The sequence below is a fragment of the Alosa alosa genome, chromosome 20 (genome assembly GCF_017589495.1).
Source record: "Alosa alosa isolate M-15738 ecotype Scorff River chromosome 20, AALO_Geno_1.1, whole genome shotgun sequence".
In the NCBI taxonomy this organism is placed as follows: domain Eukaryota; kingdom Metazoa; phylum Chordata; class Actinopteri; order Clupeiformes; family Clupeidae; genus Alosa; species Alosa alosa.
This window is the reverse complement of record NC_063208.1, coordinates 8,266,466-8,289,057: the sequence shown is the minus strand read 5'-3', so window position 1 is coordinate 8,289,057 and position 22,592 is coordinate 8,266,466. Positions and strand designations below refer to the sequence as shown.

The 22,592-nt window shown below is 42.0% G+C and overlaps 2 protein-coding genes across 2 annotated transcripts in view; both read left to right on the top strand.

Annotated features, from left to right (window-relative positions):
* The window catches only part of ash1l (ash1 (absent, small, or homeotic)-like (Drosophila)), a 34,602-nt gene extending 32,467 nt beyond the window's left edge, over positions 1-2,135 (top strand). Inside the window, 3 exon segments of the mRNA XM_048230165.1 lie at positions 235-634; positions 637-768; positions 1,672-2,135. Coding sequence (XP_048086122.1) covers positions 235-634; positions 637-768; positions 1,672-1,763 — 624 coding nt within the window. The 3' untranslated portion in view covers positions 1,764-2,135.
* Positions 2,136-5,407: 3,272 nt separating this feature from the next.
* lrrc71 (leucine rich repeat containing 71) lies at positions 5,408-22,207 on the top strand. Its single transcript, XM_048229510.1, has 17 exons — positions 5,408-5,817; positions 7,192-7,230; positions 7,360-7,494; positions 7,923-8,018; positions 8,454-8,529; positions 9,865-9,939; positions 14,029-14,097; positions 14,940-15,099; positions 15,839-15,922; positions 16,083-16,157; positions 17,352-17,447; positions 17,613-17,676; positions 17,837-17,913; positions 20,343-20,369; positions 20,888-20,999; positions 21,275-21,366; positions 21,650-22,207. The coding sequence occupies exons 1-17, from the start codon at positions 5,745-5,747 to the stop codon at positions 21,767-21,769; spliced, it is 1,470 nt and encodes a 489-aa protein (XP_048085467.1). The 5' UTR covers positions 5,408-5,744; the 3' UTR covers positions 21,770-22,207.
* Positions 22,208-22,592: the final 385 nt, after the last annotated feature.

The following is a 22,592-nucleotide window of genomic DNA, read 5'->3' as shown; positions in this document are numbered from 1 at the left end:
TGTCATTGGGAGTTATGCTTAGCGTGATCAGATAAGTGTTTAGGATGTGGTGGGTGGTTCAAAGCTGCTTAGTAATGCATTTTGTCATGTTTTTTCATTTCTCATATCTTTCTCTCTCTCTCCTTCTCTGTCTCTCTCCTTCTCTTTCTTTCTTTTTCTCGCTTCCCTTCTTCCCCCCTCTTCTGCTCTTTCTCTCTCTCTCTCTCTTCTTCTCTCTCTCTCTCTGTCCCTCAGCCCCACTATGTCCCAGACAACTACAAGCGCAACGGCGGCCGCTCAGCCTGGAAGAGCGAGCGGCCGAAAGGACCGACACCCTGCGAGGACGAGGACCGGGGCTCCGCTCCGTTCCCCCGCGACACCGAGGAGGTGGGAACCCGAGGAGGAGGAGCCGGTGGAGGAGGAGTAGGAGGAGGTGCAGCGCCGGGGCTGGAGCAGGAGCCAGACGCCCCCCAGGACGAGACCAGCGGCGCCCTGGGGCGACTACAGCCCGGCACCCAGCCGCATCCGCCTGGAGAGGCCGACGAGGAGGAGGAGGAGCCCGAGGAGGAGGCGGAGGAGTTGGAGGAGCAGAGGGAGATGGGCGAGGGCTCAGCGGAGAGAGAGGAGGAGGAGGAGAAGGAGGAGGTGGGGGAGAGGCGTCGGAGGCCGTTCCCTCGTCCTCGTCGTCGCCCCTGCACCACTCGGCGCCTCTGAGCCGGCGGGAGGCCCAGCGAGACCGACTCAACAAGATCCTACTGGAGCTGCTGCACAGAGCGCCCAGCAAACAGGGTGAGATGGAGAGAGAGAGAGAGAGAGAGAGAGAGAGAGAGAGAGAGGGGGAGAGAGAGAGGGTGAGAAGGGGAGAGAGAGAGAGAGAGAGAGAGAGGGGAGAGAGAGAGAGAGAAAGGGGAGAAGATGAGAGAAATACTATACTTATCTTGACTCCATAACTGTGTGTGTGTGTGAGAGAGAGAGAAAGTGAGTAGTATGCTAAGAGGTCAGAAAAGGTAAGGGAGGGGAATACAAGAGAGGCATGAAAGGATGAGAGGAGAGAGAGTGATGGCATGAGGGAACAGAGAGATGAATAAGAGATGAAAAGCCGAGAGGATGAAGGTGTGAGAGGTAAGGAACCTGAGAAAAGAACATTGGGGCATTGGCCAGGGAGCTCAGGGGTCAGAAAACACGAAAGGTTTGTGAGGTGAACAGAATAGAAGAGAGACGCCTGATAGACGCAAGACAAATAGTGTATGTAGAAGAAGAGAGGAAAAAGAGAGGGGGGAACCCAGTGGAAGGTGTGAGAGAGTGTAGTGCCCTGGGCTATTTTCAGTCCGCCTGTGGAGATTTAGAACTTCTGTCTATCCGGAATGTTCTATGGCTGAGAGGAATCATTCTTATGCCCAGTTCAGTTACTGAACATTCCATATGGAATTGGATTGTCTGAGTGCGCCTGTGGAGATTTAGAGCTTCAGTCTAACTAGAATGTTCTACTACTGACAGAAATCATTCTTATGCCCAGTTAAGTTACTAAAACTTATAATTGGTTCTGTTTGAGTAACTTTGGGAGAAGGAAGTGATGTGGACAGTACTGATGTGAGTGTAGTGTGAGTGAAGAGTGTGTGTCTGTACTGTGTGTGTGTGTTTGAGTGTTTGAATGAGTATTGTCTCATCTGTCCCAATTCCCTCTTCCCGTAGTGATTGACGTGACCTACCTGCTGGAGGAGGGCTCTGGGAGGAAGCTGCGCAGACGTACGCTGGGATTGGGTGACCTAGTGGGCAGGAAGTGACGTCATCTTCAACAACCCTGCTGCCTGGCAAGCACGTTTCCCTCTCTGTAGCCGGGTGAAGGAGCAAAGGGATGAGGAGAAGACAGGAGCAAGGTTGGGCAGAGAGATAGACGGAAGCAGAGGAGGAGGTGTCTCTCTCTCTCTCTCTCTCTCTCTCCATCTGCAGGACACCGCAGCCTAAATCCCTACTAGAGGATTCATAGGAAAGTGACCGTTTCTCAGGGTGACGTGTGGACGTTTCCATGGCGCCCAGGGCCCTGACATAATTCAAACCCATGACGATGCAATGAGAGTGTCAAAAACAAAAACATAGGAACCTGTAAAAATTTTTAATTTTTTTTTTTTTTTTTTTTTGTGGCGCTTTACAGAGAACTCTACAACGCAAAATAAAACAAAGCAAACACAAAACAACAAACAAACAAAAAAGAAACTAAACTGAAAAAGCCTTGGAAAGACTGAATTACAGACTTATAACTCCTAGAAGGGGACTCAGACCTTAAAGAAGAGACGGACGAAAGAGGAGTGAGGAGCAGACCTGGGACTCGCGCCTTCCCTGGTCTCTCCTCAAGGACACGCTCGGGGAAGGAGGAAGACGAGGAAGAGGAGGAGGAGCCCGGACCTGGGACTCAAGGGGACACGCTCGGGGAAGGAGGAAGACGAGGAAGAGGAGGAGGAGAAAGGGTAGCAGAGAGGCTCCCAGTGCCAGGTACTGAACTTAGGGATGCACAGCAACAGCAGGAACGGGCCAGTAGTGCCCCCTAGTGGCCGAGAGTGACAAAGACAAGCGTTTTTTTGATCCTATATGGGAATGAGCAGCCAGATGAGGGAGGGAGGCGGTGGGGGGGGGGGGATAGGAAGTGCAGTGTAGCACGCTTACACACTGCCAGGAGAAAGAGAGGACAGGAGGAGAGGAGATGAGGCAAGGAAATTTGAGGAGGAGCTTTGGCTAAACTGCACTTTTGACACCACGGACAGCGGAGGCTCCCAGGATGCAGCGCACACACACTAACACACAGTATTGGAAGATGCTGTCTTGCAGAAGATAAAAAAAAAAAACATAACAACAACAACAAAAAAACAAACAAAAAACAAACAACAAAAAACAAAACAGATGACTTACTAAGTATATTCTCTCTCTTTCTTTTCATTTTCTTTTTCCTGTTTTACTGTAATACTTAACAAAGCATTGGAGAGGGGTGGGGTTTCTGTGAGCAGAGCTTTTTTGTGATTGGTCTGTGAGGTAACTAGTCCCGCCCTGTTTGAAGTCATCAAACTTCACCAGCGAATAGGAGAAGGAACAGATTGGTTATCAGGCACAGGAGGGAGCTGGCCTGAGTATCGCCTTAGAGTGCCATGGTCTTGACTGGTATGTGTGTGTGTGTGTGTGAGTGTGTGTTTGTATGTGTATGCATATATGTGTGTACATGACCGTGTGTGTTTGTGTGTGTGCGTGTGTGTGGTAACCACCAGAATTCTTAAAAAACTGAAAAGAAAAAAAACTAAGGGCTTGAAAGCAATGATAAAAGTTATTGATGAATTAATTATAATTAATGGTTAAACGGTAGAAATGGAATATGATGGAAGCAGAGAAAACAGTGTATCTTGTGATGTCAGATTTTCTGTGGGTTGGGGGGTGGGGGTAAGTCAAGGGCGGTCGGGGGTCTTTTGGTTCTTTTTATAATTGCTTTCCTGGTGTTTTTTTTTCTGGTTGCCATGGAGAATGTTAATAACAGATTGTGATGAGATTTCCTTTCCGCCGCACCTGTGCTGAGAGAGACAGGTGTGTGTGCTTGTCCCTCTTCGCCAGGTGGAGAGGCAGGAGAAGAGAGGGAGACGCGGAAGGCTAAATAAGAAAAAAACTGACAGAGAACGAAGCGTTGTATAGTGCCAAGCTATGTATATATACTGACTGGGAAATGAGAGAGGAGTCTCCAAAAGCAATATCTTGATAATGGATTTTGTGTATTGTACAGGAATCAACCTTATATGTATTATTATTAATTATTATTAATTATTATTATTGATTATTATTATTATTATTACCATTTGTATTTCTATACTCGTCACATGTAAGCTTGGGGCAGGCAGAAAGGTACCCTGTGGTCGAGCAACCAGAAAGACATGAAAACCCGTTGCCTAAAACCCCAAATTTGATGTAACATGCATGAGCGAAAGGATTGTCAGATCAACTTTCCAGAAGGCATTGGGGCATTGCAGTGACCCTGACATGACATCCCGTCACTGTAGCTTTCGATATTGACGTTATTGTTAATTATTACTCTTTTCCTGAGGAGAGTGAACAAAAGTGGCTCCTCGTTTTTTTGCTGCAAAGTGTTGAACACTAAAAAAACAAACCCGTGATATTTCTGAACGTGACAGGACCCAGAGGCGAAGCTGTCAGCGCCGGATATCATGTTCTTAATTTCCTTTTTCTTTTTGATTTTTTTTTTTTATTGGGAAAAAAAATGGTTCCGTTTTTGTGATAGCGGTCATTAACTATGATGCTTGTATTTCTTGTATTTGTGTGTTTTTGTGTGATTGGTTTAGTTATTTTTAGACAATCACAAAATAAGATGCAAGCATTGTATATGAGCAGACTGGCGGACATTTTGTGATGTTGTGTACAGTTTGTCAAAACTTCTTCCACTCTGGTTCAAAGTTTGTAATTATGATTCTAAAGTCATAAAATGCTGTTGGTTTTTACTTTTGGTTTTATATTCTATTTGTTTTGTTTGTTTGTTTGTTTTTTAATAAAAAAGCACTACATTATTGTGAATATACCTTCTTGTTGCTCATGAATTCTACCAGAGAAGCATCGGACATCTACTCAGATTCATCTCTTGAGAAATGCATTACAGCATAATTTAAGTGTATTGCTAGTTATGCAGTAAGTTCTTTTTAAAATAAAATGCATTTTAATAAAAACGCATAGCCTATTAGCAATGTTTGTCCATCCCAGTTCTTCTTCGCCCAATTTTCTACAGGGGAGGGGTTTTGTCATTATTCAGCATGAAATGCCTCTGAATTTAAGACTAGACTACATCGGAGCTACTAGTTTTCTTGACATGTTAAATTAAATGGTGCACTGGCATGCTATCTGTGAATCTTGGTGATGTAATTCTCTCCAGAGAAGGGAAGTCATGTTACTTTTACCTTATCATTGAATCATTGCATTAGTCACCTGTTTCCTTGAGTATATTTTGAAGACCCAATTTTTCATTCATTCATCTTTACTAATAAATAGTGCTGTATTATTTATAAAAAGGCACTTTCATCGAGAGCAGTAATGGGATTTCATTGTTGAGATGTTCTCTGTTATTTGGCCTGTTCAGAACACAGAGATCTTGCAGTTCGGATGTTTTCTCAAGGACACAGTCTAGCTCAACAGTGATGGATTACAAATAGGGCTTAAATGTCAAGGCCAAGGTTTTTTGCAAGAAGCATTGGAGACATTGGGGTGCTCACAAGCCCAAAACTTCCCTAGTGCAGTAAAGATGCAAGGTTTTGTAGAATTTATATTCTATGAAGAACAGGGCAGTCTTCCTTCGAATGTCACTTATTTGACATTAAATTCAACCAATCAAAAAACACTTTTATCAAGCCGACAAATACGTTCTCAGGAAGTGTTGTCATGGGAACGAACGTCGCACTGAGCAGAGTCAGCGTTGTCTTGCCTGTGTTACCTTCTCTAGCCTACTTGAGAAATTTACGCCACCCAATAACATTCACTTATTTTTTTCAGTCGAGAATGAAGGTCATTTTTTGGGTCCTATTAGGCGTACCGAATACATTGCAATTAAAGAATTCAATTTAATTTGGTTAGGTCTACCTGTAGTAGTTCTAGGTACGTTAAGGAACAGTGCAGGTGGTAACGTTGACTTGGAAAGGCTACGTTACCGTTATCGACAACTTACTGTATGAAACGGACAGTTTTTACATTTCATACTTAATCCCAAAGTACCACTCATTCACAAGCAAAGGATGAAGAAGAAAGAGAGGGTGCAAAGAGAGAAAAGCGAGAAGGGAGTGGAAGGCATTACTTCGAAAACAGCAGGTGGGCTAACTAACTCAAACACCAAGACGACGTTTGCCATTGCTGCTTGGAATAGGTTAATTCTGGTTATTATGGATTAGGCTGAGTTGGTAACGTATTCCGTTTGATCTTGACCACAACAGAGCAAATATCCTAGCTAAAATGTGTTAGAAAAGGTTTCGCATGAGGGTGAGTGTAACGTCATTGTATACAGAGCATGGCTCTGGTCTGAAATATTCTGTGGTCACCGCTATTCCAAGTTTACGGCTCCCATTGACTCTCATTCAACACATCAAAACAATACTTCGAAAATGTCCTCAAGCTAACGCCACTGACCGAAACCATTTCACTTTAATAATAAATTACACTTTGCTAAAATGTATAGGCTATACAGCAAGAATAACAGAAATTGGCTTAAGCAATGTGGAAGAAATCTAATGAAAACTGTCAGCCCCTAAGACTGACTGTGCCCATTGCTCAAATTTAAGGTCATCTAATGTCGAATGTCAGAGTAATGACATTCTAAAATGTACCATACTGATACACCACAATTTATAAAGGAACAAAGTTTAAAAAGAAAAACACAATATATCAGATGACAAATAATTAGTAAGGAACAACACGATTTTCTATCGTAATTTCCTGTTAAAGGTAGCGATGCTAGCCTGGAAATATCCAAACTCAATCACGAATCACAAACTGACAATAAACAACAGCATCAACAGTCAGGAAACAATGTATGTGGGTCTACCTTTACTGTAAATACATTTCTGCATTTTTCCAACTGCATTTTTTGACGTTTGCAGGTGTTGCTGCTTCTGTTTATCACAATAATGTTTCACGATTCTTGCAAGATTTGGTGGCCATCGTTCTTGAAGTTGCATGGCTGGTTTTCTCGCTAGCGTCTCACTACGTCTGTGCTGTATAGCTATGCTAGGTGAATGATTTGTCTATAACAAGTTTGTTTACCATCAAATTTGCTTCGTAAAGGTGAAAATCTTGCATAGTGTACCTTTAAATGAAATGTTTCATGGCGCTATTGGCTGCACAGTCACCAGATGGCGCCATTTCACTGCTTGCTTACATCGAAATAAAGCCTGGACTGCAGTGCCATACCTCCATCTGGTGACCATGAAATATTTAATGTAGCCCATTATATTATAAAAGAAATGGCCATTGAATAATCTTATACTTCTTTACCAACTATTTTTTTAATCCGTCTGGTTAATTGTGTTTTTCTTTTGACATTAGATAACCATAAATTTGAGCAACAGGCACAGTCTTAGGGGTATTGTTTTGATGTGTTGATATGAGCCGTAAATCTCAGAATAGCGGTGACCAAAGAATATTTCTCAGGATAGTGGTCTGTACCCTGATGGACCTCTTGTTCCACAGGACTGAATTTTCAAGAGAGGTGTCCAGCCCAAAGCATAGGTAAGCCCAGATTAGCACCTGATCTCATCGAGTTCACCTCAACATCACTTTCCATTATATTGATTAATAGGCCACTTCTACTTTTTAGTTATTGCTGCATTGATTATTTGGGTATTGGGCCTTCCACAGAAGAGTACCAGTGCACTGGTAATCTGGAAGCGGACTTTCATGAAGTCACGGCTCTTTTGGGCCTGAGTGAAATCCCCACTGTAACACCTAGATCCTCAGCCTTGTCACCATCCATGGATAAGGGGATCTCAGGAGGTGAGATTGAAGTGGCTCTGGAAATGTTAATCAGTGGGTCGCTCTCTCAGTCATCAAGTAGCCCTATTAGATTTAACAAAGCAACATTTTAGTTGTCCTTAGGTAGACCTATTTGTCCTTGTAATATGTAATTAACATTGTGCAATTTATTGGTTATGTGTTGTTACAAGATTTAGCCTAGCTTACTCTGGGGTTAGGTTTATTTTTCTTATAAACATATACTGATTAAGATGTATGAGAGGTGCATAAGAAGTGAATACTATTTTTCAATTATATTAGAATATCATTAGCTGGTTTATGTAAATTGGGACTAAGTGTAACCTTTGTTGTGTTCACAAGCAAGTTTAAAGCAATGTCACTGTCACAGAAGTCACTGCCATCTGCTTGTGCTTTATTCTTTTATTATTATTTATTTTGCGGTTTGACAGAGAGCCAAACTCAGGGTCCTTGGTGTTCTAAGCGGCAGTTACTGGTAGACTTGGAGACCGAGGATCCACGGAGTGCCAAAGCAGTCAAAGTCTTCGGTAAGGACTAGAATGTTTTGTCATGTACAGTGTTGGCATTTTGTGGATTATTTGAAAGATTGATAGCAGCTTCAGACTCATAACAAGACTGAAAAACTGAGGAGCATAAAATGGAATTCTGCTGCAGTTAAGCTTTTACTTGTACTACAATTTACTGCTTACGGAGTTGTACTATGAGAGGTTTATTTCCTGCAAATGTAGCACTCTAGTATAATAATACAGTGTATTAATACTGTTATTATTACTGTCAATAATTGGGCATTTTGGAAGTGATTTCAAATGGAAGATGACTTGTTGTGTTGCACATGACAGTAACAATAAACAAGTGAGTGAGTTTATTTAAACAATAAACAAGTGAGTTTATTTAAACAATAAACAAGGGAGAGTATTTTCAGAGTGATAGTATCGCATAACAAAGCCACTGTACTGTTTCAGGGTGGAAGGTGGACGAGACCATGACGAAGGCACTGAACAAGATTTTACCATCGCTGAACAATCTACAGACACTGCAGTGAGTCTTGAGGAAGAGAAAATAACTTAGAAATAAACAAAGAAAATAACAAAGAAAGACGGTTAAAGGACCAGTATGTAGGAAATAATGGAAAATAAACTGTAACCATTCCAAAAATGATCACCATATGTTGTCAGAGAGTAAGGATATACAATGAATTGAAGTAATGGCTTATTTGACAACATTACTCTAACCCGTAAAACCCATGAAAAAAAATGAGTTACGGGGCGGAATCTCTTGGAATGTTCGTTTATTAATTCTAGCGCGTCCTCCTATTTGGGTTGCCAAATTAGCAAAGGCCAACTGTCAACAGCTGGCAGTTGTAGGCTAGTCATGAACGCCTACGCAGGCAAATTTCCAAAATTAAAACAAGAAACAAATTAAGTGGACATCGGAGGAGCTTCCTGAGATGGTGACGTCTTCGTCAAACGAAGAATATCAAGTCTGACGCAGAGCTGGCCATATTTCTCCACAACAGGTAGCCTAGGCTAAACTTCATCTGCATCGCTAACTTCAGCTAAATATGTTAGAGAGGTATTTTTTGTTTTCACTGTTTCCGTAATGTGTAGCTGGGTCATGGTTGGAGAAACGTTAAAGCAGCTGCAGGTCAGTCTTAGCTAAGCGTTAGCGTTAGCTAAGTCTTCATTACATCTGGCAACCCAGAAGAGGCTCGCGTCTGGTAGTCTTGAGAACGTTCACCAGTGTTTTGATTTTGGCCTACAGAACGTTCGGTAACAATCCTACAAATCGCACCTTTAATTAAAGGTGTAGGTTTTTAAACGTTTTTAAAGTTCCGCAACAATTGAAGGTTCTAAAATTCTATGTTGAATTCAATGAACCTGAATTCTTTAGAACGTTCATTTCTCGTGACGGTACTCCTTTAAGGGTTAAATATAATAAACCCATATATGCATCCTCCTTTTGAAATTGAATGGATGAAAGTCCTTTGGTATCGCCGTACTAACAGGCACTATTGATTTTGTTTGTGTGCGTTCAGAAGCACAGATAGTGTGTTCATTCTTTTGTATGTTCTTCAGCTTTTCACAGCTGGCAAATCACTGACATTTCTGAAGAAGAAAACAACAAAGAGCATATACAGATCTATCACTTGCCATAGGCGTATTTGATTGCACTCTATTTTATACTTCAATAAAAGAGAAAAACACTCTTCACAGCAGTCTGGAACTTAAGCCTGATGTCACAGATCAATAATTCCACAGCACTTTGCTCTTCAGCTGTACTGTTCTGTGCGTCTCTCCATGTTGTTTAGTGTATGAGTGTCTCCCAAATGTGAATGTGATGAATAATGGAGGTTTCTTTGTGTTTCTGTTGCAGCTTCTGGCAGGCGGACCTGACCACGCATACTCTCCTCAGCCTGAAGGCCACCCTGCCCCTGTGCTACAACCTCAGGTGTGGTCAGGCAGCACAAACCCGGCCTTGGGCACGCAACTTTACTAGTTACTTCTCCCAAAAAGTAACTGAGTTAATAACTGAGTTACAGCATGAGACTTGAAAATATGTTCGCATTTTATCGTTGAACGTAACGGTAACAGTGTTGTAACGTTGGGAACAGTAATTAGTTAGATCATCTGTTACTGAAAAAAGTAATGCTGTTAAAAATAAACAGTGTTTGTATTACATAAATTTACTACACGGCTCTTCACAAGGCAAGTAAAACGCTCCATTGACTTGAATGGGATTTCCCAAAGTTCTAGCGGTCATTATTTCCGAGGAAAGGACCTCTGAAAAAAATAATGACCGCTGTCAATGGCAAAGGAGTTTGTGCTTCTAATTAAGGTATTTCATATCACTACGCAAGGACTGGAACTTCATTCAAAAGTGAAAGCAGACGGTTAATTCAGTGTGTGTTGTTGCGAACTATTTGTTTCAGCAAATGCCACGATGAATGGTAACAAATAGGCTAGGCTATGTAGACTAAAGTCACATCGTGGGGAGTTTATTGTTTCGTTTTGGCAAGTAGCCGTTGAATTAAGCAGGATAATGTATAGAACGGCGGTCATTATTGGGAAAATAAGTCTCTTCAGGGCGGAACAAGACCCTTCCGCTGCGCATCAGGGTCTGGTTCGCCCTGTCGGACCTTATTTTCCCAATAATGACCGGCGTTCTATACATTATCCCTTACACAGTGATTCATGAGCGTGTGCTACTGCTCATCCTGTTTTGCGATAGTTACCGTAATTTCCCAATGATTAGATTAAATGCTTATACATTGATTTTGCAAAATGTCTTCAGCTATGAGGTTAATACACGGGGGCAGTTAATATGGTATTATTATGACCGCCACGCAGCGAAGCGGCGGTCATATAGGTTTAGTCAGATTTTTTTTTTTTTTTTTTTTTTTTTTTGCATGCCCAAATTTCCGTCAATGATTCCCGGGACACTGAAAGACCGGGGGTACCGCGAAAACTTGGTGGGCATGTAACCCCACATGGATAGCATGGAACCATCGTTTTTCGTTTTGATCTGTAGCCCCCCCGCTGGACTGGACCCCCCGAAAGGAGGGTAGGGCAGACACAGTTTTCTGTGAATATCTCGAAAACTGTAGGGCCTAGGATGACCAATTTTTTCCGTATGTTTGCCTCCAGGGGTCATGTTAGTTAACCCATTCCATGTGCACACATGTGCATAAACAGATACACACGCACACACATACATTTACAGTAATCATACGTATGACACATACTCACACAGTAGACATATGTACGCATGCATGCACATGCACAAACACACATACGCAGGCAAACACACAAGCACGCACATACACACACACACACACACACCCACACACATAAACATAAATTTGTACACGCACACATGCACACAATTCAAGATTTTTTCCCGTCATCTACTCCCTGAATTTTTGGTCATTGATACCCGGGACACCGAACCACCGGGGTACATGAAATTTGGTGGGTATGTAGCCCCACTAGACTTTTACGGAAAAATTTCATTTTAGTCCCGGGGACCACCACCAACCCCGTGCTGGGCCCCTGAACCGCAAAAAAAAAAAGTTTTCCTAAATAACTACCTGAACCGTGGCACTGAGGGATGACGAATCTTTTATGGTATGTTGGTCTCAAGGGCCCACATCAACCTGGCTCATAATCACTCATTTGTGATTTGCACCCCCACCCCTAAAAAAAATGAAAATGCAATATTATTCTGCTTTAATCGCCCCTATCTTCAGTTAAGATGTTCAGAACTGCACCAAATTTTATGTGTATGATTGACCTGGCATTCTCGGGGGTATGCCAAGTTTAATAGAATTTCATCCATGGGGGTCTAAAAAAATTAGGTTATGTGTACATTTAGTGACTGTACACTCATTGGCTCTGTAAATGGCGGTGCACACATATACACATGCACACACACAGGCACCCACATACTATCGGTATTAGAGCGGCCGATACATAATTACAAATTCAGTAGGATTAAAAGAAAGCCAAAATAAATATTCATCATCATCATCATGGCTGCATTTTCAGTATTGGCGAAGTAGTCGTTTGTCCACTAGATGGCGCATCGTTGCAGTGAGGCGTAATTTTGTTGGAAGTTAAAAGTGGGTTGGAAAAAAATGGGCGCTTCATGGGTAATTTACCGCTTCATACAAAGCGTTCAAATAAATCTGAGGATGTTTATCGGACATGCTTGGTTTTTACTGCAGGTACGTTAATCTTGTAATATCAATAAGGACCTAGGTAATGTTACCGTTAAGCGTTGGTTGAGTGATGGAGGCATTTGATTTATTGCATTTGTAGAAAACTATAAATGCGGTTATACCAAGCAAATGTATAGCAGCACTGTTTGTATCTTTCGACTGTCATTTATTGCACGTGCTACAAAATCATTCTATGCAATGGAAGATTTACCAACGTTACACCGGTCTGATACAGTTTTGCCTATACATCGTGAGACTGAGGCGCCTGTTTATTTTGTTTTAAGTGCGTGCAGGGTGTGAGAGGGGAATCGATGTGCTTTGATTACAGCTTGGTAGTTGTAGTCTGTGAAATTAAAAAGCATGTGTGTGTGAAGTATCCAAACAATGACACCTTAATTTCATTATGGCTGCTTTAGCAAAACACCTTAAGCTACTGTGTAGTGGGTCCCATTTAGAAGTGGCTACTTCATTCGCGCTTTCCTTGATTCATGGAGCTGCGTGAATGTTATTACAACTTTTCGCCACGATATGACAGTTTAAGTCCGCTTGATACTGTAAGGCATAAGCCATTGGTTTCCAAAGGAGATTTTATTTGTGTCGCCAGCATAGCCTATTGACAATTTATGTTGTAAATAGGCCTACCTGTAGCTTAGGGAAGCTAACAGCTTTCTATTAGGATCTAGTTTGTTAGTTACAGTTTTGTCATAACTCCCTGATGCATTTTTGCATTTAGAATAGCCAGAGCGTGGATATCTCAATCGGAAAATTAAACAATATCGAGCCTATGGACTAGGCTGGGTGAACCCAGTCTGATCTGCCCGCTATTTATTTTTTGATTTCTTAAAAGATTGAGCTTGGTCTGATGAAAGCCAGACTAGCCATGGACCTCAGTTAAACAATGCAAGGGAACATGAATCAGCCTATATTTGCACTAACAATAACGGACAAAAGCTCTTCAACTTTGGCCCGTTAAAATGTGTATGAACAGTCTTCGCGGCGCATTTCATCAAGGCCCATTTGGACATGTCAGTTATTTAGCCACTGGTTAGATGTAAAACAGCATTTAAGTTTCAGACTAGGCTACTGTTACTTAATTTGTGCATTAACAATAACGTTTCAGACTACTGTTACTTAATTTGTGCATTGACAATAAAGTATTACATGAACTAAAGATGACTAAAATCTTATGTAGAAGAAGAAACATTCACAAAAAATCCATCCATCCAAAAATGACCTTTGTTTTGATAGCTGTTGAAAACGGCATGGAACTGACAGAGATGTTTTTGTTTAAAAATACATAAAAAATAAATAAATAAATAACATTATGCTGATACCTTTTTGCTTTTCCCAAATACAATGTAGCCTACAGGTGTAAGTGACCTTTCATCAATCCAGTTGCAATGGATGAACTGTGATGAACTGCCCTACTTGTGATTGTTTAGAGATTTTAAAGGTTTTATAACAATGCTACATCTTCTTTGGCTATTCTACAATCTATTCACCTTTTCAGCACCAGTAGGCTACTTTCTGTGCAGCCGCACACACACACTCAGGCATGCCAAACAAGCATACACAAAAGTTTCAAGAGTGGGGGATGGAGTAAAATATGGAGACAAATTGAAGTGTGATTTATTTTTGCGGAACGGATGTACAGGACTGAGCGGCGGTCATATTTTGTACCGCTATGCGGTACATCTAGTTATATATATATTTTTTTTTTTTACTTGCATAAAACACTGTCCTGCGGCTTATACATAATGCGGCTAATACACAGGAAATTACTGTAGTACGATGCTGATTGACTCCTGCTTTTCTGGCAGGACAGTGGTGTTGGAGGGGAATCCAATGGCTGAGCACAGCTACCATCTCCTAATGTCTGAGGACGGCAAGTGAGTCACTGCCTCTGCTTGTCTTGTGTGCTCTCTCTCTCTCTCTCTCTCTCTCTTTCTCTCTCTTTCTCTCTTACTCTCATTTCCCCCCAGTGTGCTCTTCATCTCCTCATCAGAGACAAGTTAAGACGTTAAGGTTATTAGGTGCTCACTGCTCACTGTCATTTAAGAAATAAGAGTGTTAATGAACTTCTGAAGCACTCTATATGAACCTCATTGAGGTGTGTTGTTAACCTCATATTTAACCTGAAATGTAATAAATATGATTAACTTGTGCCCTGACATTTTCCACGCCAGTGATTTAAGACTGCGTATTAAGTGGTCGAGGAAGAGCACTTGAAAGACAAAAGAATGCCTGAACCTGGCAGTCTGGGGGTAACAGCCTCAAATCATTATCTTCCTGTTATCACAGACGGTTGTCTTGCTGCCCTATGACTACAAGCTGTCAAGTTTGGAAGACTGCTCAGTTCTGTCATAAATGTGGGCTGTGTCTGCTGTGTCTGAGCAAATTGCTGCAGGTCTTCCATCTTTTATTTATAGACATGAAATCACATCTGCAGTACACACAATGACGGCAGGGTTTCTCTGACTCGGCTAGTTAGCTAATTTTCCCCATACTTCATGCCGTATGTGGTGTGTGGTGAGCGTTCACGGCAGCGCATGATGGCTGCCGTGCATCACCCAGCTGGGTGCTACACATTGGTCAAGGTTAATGAGGTTCCCCCTTCACTTTAAAGCACTTTGGCTGCCTTGATAAAGCACTATACTGTATAAATGTTATTGTTGTTGTGTTTCTTGAGGCATTTTCTTAGTGTTAACCAGCTTCTCTTCCTCTGTGTTAGTATAGCCCACCTATCACTGCGCCACAATCAGATTGGAGAGGAAGGAGCACGTCTGATTGGCTCAGCCCTCTCCACCACCCAATCTGCCAACAAGAGCCTTGTTTCTCTCAACCTGGCCTTTAACTCCATCGGTGATGCAGGAGCCAAACACATTGCACAGGTACGTTGTGCGTTAGCATTAGCCAACACTTTCTTTAGCTTTAAGTTTGTGCTTTCGTATCTGACCTGTTGCTACAGATTCACAAGCAACTAGAGGTGTCTAGGGGTGTCAAACATAAGGCCCAAGGGCCAGATCAGGCCCGCCAGCAGGTTTCATACGAACCCCCAGATGTTTTAGGTAGGAAGGGAACATTAGAAAAAAAGATCACATCCAGTTGTCTTCAACAATGTGTAATAAGCAATATCTCTATGATATGATAAATTGATAACCTAGCACTACAAACCTCCCTAAGGATGGAAGAAACAGAATAACTAACATGGAAATGGGGCATTTCAAGAGAGAAAGAGCAGAATATGACAGCAGCACATTATTTGTACTTGTTTGCTCATAAGTGATAACATCAAATAACACTCTGATACCCATGCAGAAAATGATAATGACCATGACAATGACGGGCCCCCACAAGGTCTCATTCCAACAAATCCGGCCCACTTCCTAATATGAGTTTGACATCCCTGAACTAGGTGGACAATTGTGTTAGCCAGCACCAGTCAGTTTTAAGGTCTTACACGTGTGTAATGTACTGGTTGAAATTATGATGTATTAGGTTAAAGGTAGTGGTAAGTTGCAAAACGTTTTGACCTTTGATACTGTAATATGCCTACATACATGTATAGCCGTTCTGAATCTGCTTGGGTGGATGGTCCCGCTCTGTGGTTTCTCCCTCTTTTCCTCTTAGGGTCTACGCCTCAACCGCTCCTTGTTGTGTCTCTCTCTGGCTAATAACCACATAGGAGATGCAGGGGCTGCTCTACTGGCAGAGGTGCGCCTGTGAAATTTTCCCCCTTCACCCCTGTCCCCTTGTGATGAGTTCCATTTCCCAAAGAATAGCTATTAGACTACATTTTAGGCTCTGTTCAATCATGTTATTGAATGTTATTTCCCTCCCTCTCCCCCCTCCCCTCTCTCTCTCTCTCACCTAGATTTTGAGCCCTTTCCCATTGACCCATGAGGAAGTTGTTGAAAGACGAAAGCTAAAGATCCAGAGAGACCAGTCAGTAAGTTTTCACAATATTTTCATGATTGAATCATGAATATTTATTTAGCCAAGACAGCCCATATGTCGTGGTCTTGGTCTGTTTGGCATTCTCCGTTATTGTAGTATTTGTCATGTAGAGTTGTAGTTGTAGCTTGACTGCCTAAAATATACATTAGAACACCTGTGCCCAGGAAATGCCCCAAAAGCACCTAGCAGTCATGCTCAGGTTGAAGTTAAATTGTGCTTTAGAAAAGTTATAAAAAGAATTCTTAGAAAAAGAATACAGTTAGTCAGGACCTTTAAAAAGCACGTCTTTCAGAACTGGCTATAGATTTATGAGGCTTTTTCCGATCTCTGTGGATGGTCCTCCTCATTCCTCTGCTGATCACACACAGGGAGAGTGTTTTAAGCAGTGGGGGTTTTGTTGGTGTAGCTGGAGGCTATTACATACAAGCAATGTTGAAGCTTTGCAGTTGATCTTCACATTTAATGTATGTAATTTTTGAGTTGGGTTTTAGTAGTAGTGTATGTGTGTGATGATGTGCATCTAGGCAATGCATAGACCCCTTATGGACAGAGCTCAGAGAAGAGGGCTGTAGAGATTGCACAACTTGTCTAGAGATATCTGAATTTATATAAAGAGATGTTTTATACATGAGATGATGAGATTTGAAGATATCCACATATCCCGCACAAATCTCACCCTAATCATGGATGTAGGAAAGTTCAGTACATTAATGTGCTTTAATAAATACAACCTGCAAAACCAGACAGAAAAAATATCACAGCCCCATTTATGGCTGACATTAGCATTGGCTCTAAAATCTGAATATTTGAATATTTCATGTGGATGTGGATAGGGACTTGATTGCTTATGCAGTCTGTAAACATACCCAGCATGCTGCATGGTGACTGGAACATAAGTGGATCAAACTCAGTACCTCCGGAGTTTTTAGGCTCACAGCTGCGTTGGGGGAAATAACATTGCTTGTTTATTTGATGTGGAGAGTGGGGTGTGTAATATCCAATCACGTACAGAGATTGAATGTTTGTGTAACAGGGTTGAAAACATTGCAACCTATTTAACCATTTATTTTTTTATGTGGATAGTTGTGAAACCATTTTCATCCTCCCACTGAAAAATAGTTTCCTCTCTGCCTTCTTCCTTCCCATCTCTCTCTCTCTCTCTCTCTCTCTCTCTCTCTCTCTCCAGCCCTCTCTGGGTACTGATCAGGCTCTCTCCATCCCCAGTAGCAGCTCAGTAGAACAGATTGTCAGCAAGGCGACCAAGACCTCAAGCAAGAAGAAGGTGTGTCTCCCCGGTCCCTCATGTTACTGCTCATTTCTGTGTGTGTGTTTGTTTGTTTGTGTGTGTGTGTGTGTGTATCCTCGATGATGACAAGAAACAGTAAACTGCTGTTCTGCAGATGAAACATGTTGTGTCAAACATAGACACATTGTTCATTGTTTGCAGGATAAGTCATCAGCCAGCCAAACAGGGTCAGGCAAGAAGGAGGACCCAAAAATGGCCAAGAAAAGTAAGACAAAAGTAGCACACTTTTTTTTGTGCTCAAGAAAAAACATGAATCAGCCATTATTTATAATCATGTTCCTTTTGCCTGCTCTCTCTCCCACTCTCCCTTGCTATCCTATGTCTCTCTCTCTCTCTCTCTCTCTCTCTCTTTTTTATCCCCTCAGTGTCTGACACCAAAGTACAACGGAACCGACAGAAGCCCGAGACCAGAGACAGACAGCCACCTGTAATGGAGACAGAGGCAAGGGCATAATCAGAGAGAGAGAGAGTGAGAGATAGAGAGAGAGAGAGGAGAGAGAAGAGAGAGAGAGAGAGAGAGAGAGAGAGAGAGAGAGAGAGAGAGAGAGAGTGAAGGAAGGGGGTGGGGCAATGGCAGGGTTAGCTGTGAAGACCTTAAAGCAGGGGTCAGCAATACGGTCCCCGCGGGGTGCCTATAGGGCGCCCGCAGCGCACCTTCCAAAAATAGCCAACATGTTGCCTGCAGATCACACTCTAAAACATCCTCCATTGTGAATTTTTTAATAGATATACAGTAGATATTGCAGACCAGAACCATTTCAAGAATTTATGTATCCATACATTTGTAACATTAGCTGATATTGGTGATACCTTACAAATTCTATCTGGGTTAAATGTTAGCCTTTGGCTCCAAATCCCTTTCCCATTCGTTCTTTAAACAAGAACGGAAGCAGAGTGCATACATGCATAGACAGTAAAAGACAAAAAAGCTTGCTTGTCTGGTGTAGCCAATAGAAGCTTTGCGAAAGTTCTGTGGCCATTCCGTGTTCGTGCCATAGAGTTAGTGTATATATATAGTATATATACTCTTTTCATCCCGTGAGGGAAATTTGGTCTCTGCATTTATCCCAATCCGTGAACTAGTGAAACACACACTCCGCACACAGTGAACACACAGTGAACACACAGTGAGGTGAAGCACACACTAATCCCGACGCAGTGAGCTGCCTGCTACAGCGGCGCTCGGGGAGCAGTGAGGGGTTAGGTGCCTTGCTCAAGGGCACTTCAGCCGTTCCTACTGGTCAGGGGTCGAACCGGCAACCCTCCAGTTACAAGTCCGAAGTGCTAACCAGTAGGCCACGGCTGCCCCTAATGTGCGTGATTGCGGAAGGACTAAAAACAATTGCTTCAGCTCACGGGCCTTTTCTCCTCTGAAAATCTGGTGGCATGCATGCCATGAAATAGGGCTGTGCATTACCTGGCGAAAAACGAAACCTTTTTTGTCAGATCATGGAGAGATTTCAGATGTACAATAACTGTAAAAGGCATCTTCATAAGTTAGAGTGGTGTTGGTGATTGCTATTGAAATGTTAAAACTGAATTGTCCACTGAAATCAGAACTTAAATAGCCTCTGAATTCATAATGGTGGGTAATGCTAAAATTTGTAAACTAAATTATTCATTGCACAAAAATGAGAAGATTCCCCATGCAAACTTTGAAATGAACAAACTGAACAAAAATGTTGGTAGTGTTGCATATTGATATTGAAGTATTGAAGAATCAGATGAAAATACAGTTGCTTAATATATAAAGGCTTATAGGCCTACATAATATTGATAATGTAAATTTAAAAATCACATATTATTTAGGAGGATTGCCCTCGCAAAGAGGGGTGAGGGTCTGTTTGTTTAGAATCAGTAGCCCTCCATATGATTTTGGGTCCTTCAGGTAGACTTCCTTCCCAAAAAGGATGGAAAAAAGTATCTTGAAATAGAGCCTGTAGGTCATTTTGAGTTCCTGTATTTTTTGGTTGGGCTTTTCGTAACTGTACCTGTGATCTCCCACAAACACTGACGCTACAGTCTACAGATCTGCAAACATCTGACCAATTTAAAAATACCAGTTTTAGGCCTTTGGATGATGTTACTGCAATGAATGAAACTGCCATGCAGCATTTTTAATTTAAACAGCAATTTCAATAAGCTCCCCATCTCCCTCTCTGACTAGTACCAAATGGGCCTGAAATCACCCCGTCCAAAAACTGCTGACCCCTATGAAAACCGTTATGCCCCCAATGCCACCATCCCACACACATACAGTACACACAGGCTAATTTTCCATGTGGCCCCAAGCCTCATTTATTGATTCTGCTGACACTTTTATCCAAAGCAACTTACACAAGGGCCAGCCTCCCCACAGCTATTGAGGATTAAGGGCCTTGCTCAAGGGCACAGCCATGGCAGCCGGGAACCGAACCCACAACTTTCCTGGCTAATTTCTGCATGCTAGTCCGGCTACTTAGCCCCTTCACTTCCACCGACCTTACCCCCACCCACCCACCCACTCTGACTCAGACTCACAGTTGTGTGGTGAGTCCACCACACAGCCACAAGTGCGAATCTAAAACTAGTGTGTCTCCATGACAGACATGGAGGATAGAGGGATCAGAACAGGGAATAGGCAGCAGCATCTAAACCAGTGTTTCTCAAACTTTTTCAGACCAAGGACCACTTAATCAATACATAAAAACCATGTATCTATGTAATCTGACCTCTTTAAAGTTAAACATGTTCCAAAAGATACAAAGAATTTCAACATGGAATTATTTCTGATGGTGACAATAACCCGTGTCAAAAAAAAAAAAAAGAATGAACATTTTTAAAATTCACATGGATGTGAATTCTTTTAATCCCTCTGCACTCTCTTGGCAGGACAAGAACAACTTGGGGCTAAATAAGGTACGTTTGAATTCCTGACACCCTCCTCTCTCCAGCATGTCCGACTGTCAGGCTTGAGCGTGTTTTGGGGGCTGTCTGGGTCTGGGGCTCCGTTGACAAGAGTGAACAGGAGAGCTGTGGGCCTCATTAATCACTTCAACACACTCAGGATGGAGTGGATCGGAGTGCTGTGGTCAGATACGAGTACAAACGAGTCATTTTAACGAGTCAAATATGACAGCATCGGTACTATTAGAGGACGATTTACCACCATTAATGTAGAAATGAGGGACGGTGGGGGGTGGGTTTCTGGGGTAATCTTGCCATGATCAATAACCAACTTCATTAAAATCCTGGCAATGGTAGGCTATTATGTCCCAATGTGTTTTGTAGCTGATAACAGTTTAACTTGAAATACTGTATGTACCATAGAAGCCACAAACATGGCTGTCAAAATATATAAATGCTGAGGACTCTCTCTCTCTCTCTCTCTCTCTCTGTGTGTGTGTGTGTGTGTGTGTGTGTGTATTTATCTGTAGTCTGCTGATGGTGGAGAGATTGTGAGCTCCTTGCTGGACCCAGGTGTGCAGCACGTTGGCGGGAAAATGATTATGCCAGGAAACACTGCCCTCACGTCCCTCAATCTCACAGGTTAGCTAGGCTATCATTGGACTATCAGTTCCAGTCTGACTAAATAGTTGGTCCATTATCATTTAAAAGTTAGATTAACTGTCACATTTAAGAGTAGATTGGACATATAATAAAAGTGCATACAGACAATAAAAGGTAATATGGTGTAAATTCAAATGTAGTGCATATACATATACAGTATGTATACTAACATTTGGAAAGGATAAACAAGCATTACGTATACTAAACGTTGGCAGAGTCAACTTGTCATATATCACTATGTTGTCTCTTGGCAGGGAATCGCTTGACAGAGAGGTCCTTGGAGTGCTTCTGTTCCTCCCTGCAAGCCCAGGGCGATGGAGCAGGCCTCATGCATCTCTGTCTCAATGTGAGTCTATCAATGAGTACAGAAACAAGGATGAAGGATTTTTTTGTTTTTTCTGATTCCTCATCTTCCACTGTTTAAGCTTTAAACATTCCTAACTTTTAACATTCCTATGTTCAACAAAATTGGCCAATCGGAATATGTGTCAGCTTTGGCTACAAATAGGTTTCAATGGGTGTCGATATTACAGTATATTTCACAAGATTAGTGTTTTAGTTCATGCTGTACAAATCTTGCTAAAATATCATTACTTCCTTGTGGTTCTGTCTCTCTCTGTGCTCTGTAGAGAAACGCTTTCCCCCCCGACTGTAAGACCTTCCTGAAGATCCAGGAACTAATGGTCTTCAGAGATCCTCTCAACAAAAGCTCCACCACTCAGGCCGATGGACAAGGACTAGTCGAGTAGGGATTTAAAATATGGCTCTTTTATTTAAAAAAAAAAAAAAGAAAAAAAGATTTGCTCTAATTTCACACATGTGCCCCACATGTGTGGAGCCACGTATGGCATGTCATCTCTGTCTTTGTCACAGTGGTGACCTCATATGTAAAGAGCTTACTTTTGTAAGCACATGAAATCTTATGAGCCTAATATAATTATATATTTTCTTCTTTACTCATATTTTGCCTCTACCTGGACCTTGTATATTGTGAACTACACTATCAATAACCATATATACTTGCGCCTGAGTAACAGAATAGTTGATCAGCAAACGGTAAAGGTAGACTTCTCATTTTTAAATTTGTACACTGTAAAAAAAAAAAACTTCCAATGAAGTATTTTGCTTAACATGATGAATGTATTGGATGAATAGCTTGTACCTGACAAATAAATTGTGATGTTCTGACCCGCATAGCCTTACTATTGTACTTGTAGTCCAGAGTAGCAGTTTAGGTAACGTTACTAGCATAATGGACGGTTGGGATTAGTTATCGCCGCCGTAGAAACTAAATCACCTGGGAGCTGACAGCGGTGGGCAGTTTGTCAGCGATGGTCCTAGATTGGTCGCGAAAACCTAGCACAGCCTGACCCCCTGTAGCATAGGAATTTGCTTGACTGTCTAACACGCTGATGAGTATAGCAGTCCGGATCAGCATGTAACCTCTGACTACTTCCAGACCAATATGTGTTATGTTTAGGAACCGCCCGAATTAATCGGCAGATGGAGGAGACCTATAGTATATATTCCTAAGCTTGAGCTGTCACAAGAAAAAAACGAAGTTAGACATTC

Bases quoted from the DNA above. Each gene is read 5' to 3' on its own strand.
- lrrc71 (XM_048229510.1), top strand. From the start codon at position 5,745: ATGAAGAAGAAAGAGAGGGTGCAAAGAGAGAAAAGCGAGAAGGGAGTG. The intron at 16,158-17,351 runs GTAAGTTTTCAC...CTCTCTCTCCAG, and splicing joins AGATCCAGAGAGACCAGTCA to CCCTCTCTGGGTACTGATCA. The intron at 21,000-21,274 runs GTTAGCTAGGCT...GTCTCTTGGCAG, and splicing joins CACGTCCCTCAATCTCACAG to GGAATCGCTTGACAGAGAGG.